This window comes from Orcinus orca, chromosome 11, assembly GCF_937001465.1.
Source record: "Orcinus orca chromosome 11, mOrcOrc1.1, whole genome shotgun sequence".
Classification (NCBI taxonomy): domain Eukaryota; kingdom Metazoa; phylum Chordata; class Mammalia; order Artiodactyla; family Delphinidae; genus Orcinus; species Orcinus orca.
In genome coordinates, this window is record NC_064569.1 from 39,855,426 (window position 1) to 39,863,750 (window position 8,325).

At 47.6% G+C, this 8,325-nt stretch overlaps 1 protein-coding gene across 2 annotated transcripts in view; it reads left to right on the top strand.

The window, feature by feature from the left end:
• The window catches only part of SPATS2 (spermatogenesis associated serine rich 2), a 136,024-nt gene extending 134,489 nt beyond the window's left edge, over positions 1-1,535 (top strand). For both annotated transcript variants that reach the window (XM_033436374.2, XM_004274362.4), the window contains exon 13: positions 299-1,535. In XM_033436374.2, coding sequence (XP_033292265.2) covers positions 299-610 — 312 coding nt within the window. In that variant the 3' untranslated portion in view covers positions 611-1,535. The remainder of the gene's footprint in view (positions 1-298) is intronic.
• Positions 1,536-8,325: the final 6,790 nt, after the last annotated feature.

Sequence of the window (8,325 nt, forward strand, 5' to 3'; positions counted from 1 at the left end):
CTTGTAACAACTTCAGAGGATGCTCTTTCCTCCTTTTCTGCCCAGCTAAAGAAAAGCTCTTCAGTGGAGAAGAGCATAGGGCTGAAAAGCAGGGGGTAAATAGTGAATGATTTATTAATTCTGATTAGTGTCTAGATTGGATTGGCTGATCAAACTCTGTGGGTTTTAAGAGAGAACTGAGTCCCAAGCCTGGGATACCGCTATTAGGCTTTCAGAATACTCCTCAATAAACTGAACTGGAGCAAACGGGGTGCCCTAACGCCACAGTGCTCTGAACATTGTCTTCTTTTATCCTTAGGTATTGCCGGGGAACAGACGCGGAGGACAAGGCTACAGGCCACAAGGCCCAAAGTCCAATGACCCCACGAACCAAGGACGACATGACAGTGGGGGTCGTTACAGAAACAGCTCGTGGTATTCATCTGGTTCCAGGTACCAGAGCGCTCCATCCCAGGCGCCAGGAAACACTAGTGAACGGGGCCAGACTCACTCTGCAGGGACCAATGGAATTGGAGCCAGCATGGAGCCCGGCCCACCCAAGCCCTCATTCAAAAAGGGGCTCCCCCAGCGCAAACCCAGGACCTCTCAGCCTGAGGCCGTGAACTCTTGAGGGAGATTCCAGCTGGCCTGTGTCTTCTATCCCACACAATTCAACTTGGTAACTGGACTTTAGGAAACTTGTAGTTAGATTTAATGACAGAAAGAAGTTTGCGCCTTCACTTTTAATGCCATTCTAAATATTTTGGTTCTTCTCTCCTCATTTCCGCTTTACCATTTTTTTTTTTGGAAGGGAAGCTGTTTTTTCCCTTGACCTTTCCCAGTGATATGGATTGATTCTGACTGTTCATTTCCCCCAGGAGTCACCGGCACCTGTTGCCAGGTTTCCCAAGGGTACGCAGTGTTCTTCCCAGTACCGCAGGCCTTTCAGGGGCCTGAAGAGGCCTTCCTCAGCAACCCCTACTGTCCAGGCTTTCAGGAGGAGATGGGTCAGGCAGCTGGTCTTGCTGCCTTTCCAGTCTAAGCAGAAGCCATACTTGCCAGTCAGGTTCCCTGTAAACAACAACGTGACCAAGGGAGGCAATGAGGGGGTTGTGTACTGTCCAGGATTAGCCAGAGAAGGGGAAACTGAATGGGTGAAAAGGAAAGAACACTAGGAAACATTTGAAAATCTGCCTGTGCTCCCAGAACGTGCCTGAGATTGACACTCAGATCGGGGTTTCAGCCTCTTGCTTGGCACCATAGCTTAGCCTGCAGTTTCTTCCAAATGCCCCAGCCTTGTTTCCTATTACCTTAGACTGCAAACCAGTCTAGGGAAGTCTATGGGAAAGTAGCATTTAATTAAAGGAAAAAAAGTCTTTCTTCGTTTCAGTGTTTGAAGATTTTTGTTGTTGTTCTCCCTCTTTCCTGATTCCTATTCTGACCCTGAACCAAATTTATAGCAATATAATTTGTGTTAATCTAAGGTGTTAACCATCAAAAAATTGCCTCTGTCAATCTTTAGAGTTGAATAAATAAAAACAACTGCATAAACGGTCCCACGTTTGTTTCACAGCAGGAAGTGACTTCATTTCATTACCTCTTTTTCTTTGGGCCTCATGGGGTAGAAGTCACTCGAACAGCTTGTTCGGGGCTTAAATGAGGGTGTCCAATTCCTAAGTCATTTGTCCACTGCTTACCTTCAGAACCAAATGAAATGTAAAAGCCAGGATGAGCAGATGCAGCGGTTCCTCTTGGGAAGAGGTCTGTAGGAGAGGGAATGGTGACCTTCCGAAGGAGAGCCTACCAGTTCAGAAAACCCACAGCTGCCAACAGCTCACCCAGGCAACCAAAGGTTCTGTCCACACCCCTGTCTTCCACTGCCTGTCCCTTCACAGGAGTAGTGGATATCACAATGTAACGGGGTTCCTGCATGTAGCAGGCGGTGCTGGTGCCAGAGTGCCACACCCACCCCAGCCTCTATGATTTAATAACAGCAGAGCTTTTTCTTCCCCAGCATTTGTTCTCTCAAGGCTGAAGCCCAGGCTGTAAGTGGCAGTGGTGCAGAACACTTAGCTGCCTCAGGGCTTCCCCTAGCTCTTTGGCTGAAGATGAGCTGCCAGGGTTCAGGTTGGCTGCACAGATTGAGAAAGAAAGAGAGAAAAAGTGTGTGTGTGTGTGTGTGTGTGTGTGTGTGTGTGTGTGTGTGTGTGTGTGTGTCTTTCAGTAAAGGAAACAATAGTCAAGGAGTACTAGGAAGCCATTTTCTAAGGGGCTGGCCACCTCATTTGGGGGAATTTATCCAACATCACCATCAGCCTGCTGTATCAGGAAAAAGCCCTGCTTTTCTGATTAATTGCTTACCTACACTTTATAGGAAATCCAGAGATTGAAGTGGCCTTGAAGAATTATGAGGTCTATGCCCGTATCCAGGTAAGATTGTATTTAACCACCTAAACAGATGGGAAGCCACATGTTTGTCAAAACTGCCTTGAAGTTGAAGTTAAAATCTCCTTATAGAAAAATATTTGAAGACTTTTTCTATGACCACAAAAAGTTTGAAAATTATGACTTTTTTTTTTACACATTGTTTTTAATTACAAAAGTAGCATTTAAAATATCAAATAATACAGAAATATAAAAGGAAAAAGTTAGTTTTCCACTTTTTCATTCTGTTCCTCAGGGGTAATAACTGTTAATAATTTGGCATATATCCTTATAAACCTTTTCAAAGCATATATGTGCTTATACACATAGATATGTAGGCTTTTTTAAAAATAAATTTATTTATTTTTGGCTGTGTTGGGTCTTCCTTGTGGTATGCAGGCTTCTCACTGCGGTGGCTTCTCTTGTTGTGGAGCACGGCCTCTAGGTGTGTGGGCTTCAGTAGTTGTGGCACATGGGCTCAGTAGTTGTGGCACGTGGGCTCAGTAGTTGTGGCACGTGGGCTCAGTAGTTGTGGCTCGCAGGCTCTAGAGCACAGGCTCAGTAGCTGTGGTGCACGGGCTTAGTTGCTCCGCGGCATGTGGGATCGTCCCAGACCAGGGCTCAAACCTGTGTCCCCTGCCTTGGCAGGCGGATTCCCAACTACTGCACCACCAGGGAAGCCTGATATATAGGCTTTTAATTTTTTGTTTTGTTTTTTACAAAAAAGGGAGCATACTATATGCATCCTACAATCCTTTTTTTAGATATGTCTAAACCATAATTCATTTAGGATCTCACGTTGTAGATATTCTCCTAAATTTGCCATTTGACTTTCTTCAGTGAAGAAAAGTGAGATTTACCTTAAGCTTGAACTGTGCAGCTCATTCTTTGCTCCCCACAACAGCTCTTCCTTCCAAGAGGAGGGAGGCTCTGTACCCTGGGCAGTTCCTGCTGTGTGTTCAGAGACAACCTTCCTAACCATCATTTCTCCTTCCCTTTCCATTTCCTCTTAGAGATCAATGTCCTGTCCTTTCCCAGCCTGAGAGATAAGATTGAAACTTCAGGTTTACCTTTGTCAGTTATGTGCCACTTGAGAGAGAAAATTTAAATTAGCGTGGCCTCATTATGAACATCAAATATTCCGTATCCCATTGTATAAATTTATCATGATTAGTTTTACCAGTCCCTAATGATGATTTTCAGTTTTTTGCTATTATATGTGTTGATGAAATGAGCATATTTCGTCAATATAATACATACATCACTCATTACATGTGAGAGTGTACCTTTAGGATCAATTCCTAGGAGTGGAGTTGTTGGATCATACAGGTATTGATAAAGTACTCTTAAAAGGTGCATGGATTCTCACCAACAGTGTTTGGGAGTGCTTTGTACAGCTGCTGAGCTGGAAGCTAAGGAGAGATAAAGATCACTAAAACACAGCCCTCTGTGGGGCTGATAAACTAGTTGGGGCAACTGACATATACAGATAAAAGAGTACAAGGTAATAGTATTGCATGAAAGAGCCTTGCTGTCTTCTGTGAGTATAATGGAGAAGCACTGCTCGCAGGGCCTGTGCTTGAACTTGAACCATACCAGCGGTGATCAGGCATTTGCTCAGTGGTTTATAGACAGGGTGACCTTGTATTTCAGAATCGCAAACCAGGGTACAGTCTTGTGAGTATGAATGTATGTATGGGAAACAACAGGATAAACTACTTTAGGTTGGGAGTGGCCTAGAAAAGCCAGGACACATGGTTATCAATCTGTGAACCTCTGCTTTGGAGAAGGTCAGTAGAGTAATGGCTTGTTGCGCTTGGAAATCCTGCCATTTGACCTAACAAAATGAGGGTTTGTCTCGCTTGATCTACAGGATTCATCCCACCTGGAGAGGATGATATGCATACGGAAGCACACTTAATGGAAGAAATGGGTATCCGAAATGGCACGTGTTTGGAGGTCAGCAACTGATACAAGGAGCTGTTTTGTCACTATTTTAACCCGTTCAGAGTACCAGACCGTAATGCTGGTAGCAGAACATCACACCGTAAAGTCAGCCAAGCTGGACTTCTGGTGGCTTTAGCCACCTGCGCACATTCTTTGCTTCAAACACTGAGGCACCTGCTGGGTGCCAGGCACTGTGCTGAGTTCTGAGGCAAAGATAAATGGTTCCAGCTCTTTCCTCAACCCCTTTGCAGGTGAAGGAACTAGAGCTCTTAGAGCTCAGCAGGGGCTGGTGGCTGGGCAGTGTGGTAGAGTAGAAAGACCCTGGACTTTTGAGACCGATACTTAGATTTTAATTCTGGCTTCACAACTTGGTAGCTATGTGACCAACTAACCTTGGGCAAATAACGTAACATCTTTGAACCTCTTCTTGAACTGGGAAGTGGAGACTGGTAACTGCTTCATGGAGTGGTAAGGTAGGTGTCAAGCAGGTGTTGAGAACAGTACCCTGGTGTCCAAGCTAACCTGTGACTAGTTCAGCGTTCACTCACCAAAACTCCTTTACTTTTCTGTCTCTCGTGCCCTGTTAAAAAGTGCATGAAGGACTTCCCTGATCTCCAGCCTTACAGACCTAATTAACCAAAAATAAAACCAAAAATAACCAAAAAATAGAACCAGAAATTAACCAAAAATAAAAAAGTAATACTTCAGTCACCCTATTCCTGCTGCCGCTTTTCTCCTCTGAGTGCAAATCCCCCCAGCATGGTGAGCTCTGTGCCCTCTTGTCCTGACAACTGTCAGGAAGCCACCCCCACTCCCGTTTCTGAGCTCTCTGGGTGGCACAGGCCAGATGACGGCACCAACATGGGCAAACAGGGAGCAAGGCTGTGGCAGAGTCCGAGGAGAGCCAGGGAACATCGTTTCCATACAGGTGCTGAGGGAATTTTGTTTCTAGTCTGTGACTCCCTACCAAGGGGAACCGCTATCTGAAGATTTTTCTGGGTGAGGAAACTCACGCACCATCACCACCACCAGCAAAACTGTTCTCCAGCACCCCCCCCCCCCCCGCCCCTTCACAGCCGTCAAAACAGCAGGAACAAATACCACCCACTCTGATTCCCCAGGGAGAAGTCAGGTCTCCTTTTTATGTCTCTCTTCAACTTAACCCAGTTAGGCTTTCTCTGTAACTAGATTTCAGACAAACCCATTTTCTGGTGCTGCTAGAACACGCAGGTTGAGAGACTGAGAAGATTTCTCAGACTCCCTCCCTTGCTGACTGCAGGCAGGACTGGTAAACTGGCCTTCCGGCAGGCGGGGCCCACAGTTGACTGCAGTGTATCCCCCCGGCCTGAAGTCCTGTGGCTGTTCACAGTGGGCACTCATCAAAACGATCACACCGTCCCCTTTTAATAGGCTGTTTACCGAAGGATAGGACAAGGCACCCCAGCGTTGTGGCGCGGTGGCAAACTGCTGTCAACCTAGTTAACTCCCGGTTCAGATCTCTTTCCTCCACTTAACTAGCCATGCGATATACAATAGCTTATCCAGGATTCCCTTTTAGAAAGTTTACTGTGGTTTCCTCACACTAGCTAGGATCCTCCACTAAAAGAAAAGGGATGGCCTAGAATGAGACAGCTGAGGGGCGGCCAAGTACTGGAGGCCTCAGAGTATTCCAAAATGTTGTGTTTGTTTTGGTGGGAATGGGGAACCTTCAGCGAGGCTTCATGCTGAGCTCATTTCTGGGGTCCCAGCACCCAGGGGCAGGACAAGTGCTCAGGGGGACTCTCAATGACAATCACAACCACTTACTAAGCTCATCTCACTCTCTCCACAATCCTCTGAGAAAGGATCATTTCACAAATGAAGGAACTAATGCTCTTCGAGATGAGCGCCCGTCCCCCATCCCTGCCCAGGGTCACACAGTGGCAGAGCTAGAATTGAAACCTAGACTAGTTTGACTTGAAAGCCTGAGATTCCCCACCACACCACACAGCCTGAGAAGGAGAGACAGACCTGGGGACCTCCAGGAATGAGGGTGGAGAGAGTAGGAAGAGGAGAGGAGACGGGAGGGGCCCTGGACTCTGTTCCTCGACAGCCACCTGTTCTCACCGGCTGCACACAGCAACTGACTCCGCCTGCACTTGGGAGGGGGGCTTTTTCCATCTTTTGTGTCTTGAGCGGTTTTTTCCTTGCTTTGCTCTTCCCTCCTCTCTCTCCTTGTTCCTTTTGTAGATAACACTCCCACAGGCCTCCCACGGCAGCTCCAAAACGCAGCCTCCTGAGTTTCTCCTTGTTGACAATGGCTCTGAGCTATCTCTGAACAGGGCTCCTTCTCAACCTTCCTTTCCCTGTGACTCCCCACTGTGGCCAGTGAGTCAAGAACTGGGGAAAGGGGAGAAGAAGAGGAGATTATAGTGGGGAGCCCAGTGGCCCCTAACCTCCCCACACACACCCTGCCGTGCCCTGTTGTCTTCGCGCGCACGCGCGTGTGTGTGTGTGTGCGCGCGCGCATGCATGGGGAGTGGGTGCGGGGGTTGTGGGGGTGGAAGGAGGAGGCAAGGAGCTCACCATAAGCCAGGTCTGGCAGGAAGACCTGAGGGACTAGGTAAAGTGAAAGAGTGAAGTGGGTTGAGATCTAGACACTCATCTAGACGGAAAAGGCACCTTAAATCAGGCCAGGCCAAAGCAAAGGGTCAGTGGCTGCATCTCTACCCCATACACACTTTCACACAAATTCTTTGAAGGGCAATGGGGGAAGCGGTTTAAAGCCCAAAACATTGCTGTTTCATTCTGTGATAAGAAGAGTGATCATAACATTCAATAAACGTTAGTATATTTTCTTCTCCCAGAAATGGGGACCAAAACAGTGACACAGGCATTGTGCCTGGAGCTTCTGGAGGAGGCAGTGCATCTTAACCTCTCCGCCTCGATGTTTTCACCTGTAAATTGGCAATTATAACAGTGACTACCTCACAGAGTCATGATAAAGGTTAACCGGATAATCCAAAGAAAGCACTTAGCACGGTGCTTTGACACCAAGTCGATCTCAGCTATGGTAGTTCTTTGGGGCACCCCACGTATTCTGTCTACCGCCTGCTCACCCTGACCCAAAGCACATGGTTTGGCTTGATGTTCAAAACCAGCACAGGCGGATGGGATTGAAGACTGAAAGTCTGAACACTTGGGCTTCCACGGGAGGGTCATCTGGATCTGATGCACACGCCAGATGACCAGTCCTTGTGAGTGCCACACAGCTAGCCTGGGGTTGTTTCTGAGTCCTCACAGTGGGAGCCAGCTATGCTGGAGTGAGGCAGACTCTGGACCTGGGGTTGGGAGTGTGTCAGGGTTGGAACCTTAGCCACTTACCACCTTGGTTACCTTGAGCGAGTCTCTCCTCTCTCTCTGCCTCTGTTTACTCATTTGTGAGATGGAGAGGAAGTAGCATCTACTCTGCATATTTCACAGGGCTCCCATAAGATCCAAAATCAGATAATATTTACATGTTGCAAATGTCACACGCTGTTCTAGATCCTTTAATCTTTTACTCCTCCTAACAACCCTCTGAGGTAGTTATTGTTCCCGTTTCACAGGGGAGAAAATTGAGTCACGCAAGGAAAATCACAACAGCAAGTGGCAGAACTATATTCGAACCTGGGTAAGTAGCCTGGTTCTCAAGTTGGGTGCTTTCCCTCATAGCCTCATCCTTTCTCTCAAGGTGAGCCGATTCCTAAACTGCACCCGCTCCTCAGCAGTGCGCTTGAACGTCGCCTGGAGGGGCAAAGATGAGTCGTTGGGGGAGGGGTTACTGTGCAGCCCTGGACCCATGTGAGAGAGTGGGACGCTGGGGACTGGGGGAGGGGGACGCTTCCTCTTCTTCCTGCCCAAGCACCAGCTCATTTTAATACAGGTGCCTGGGGCTTTGGCCCTTGTCACAGATGAGGGGTGGGTGGAGCAGGTGACACTCCGTCCTTTCCGATG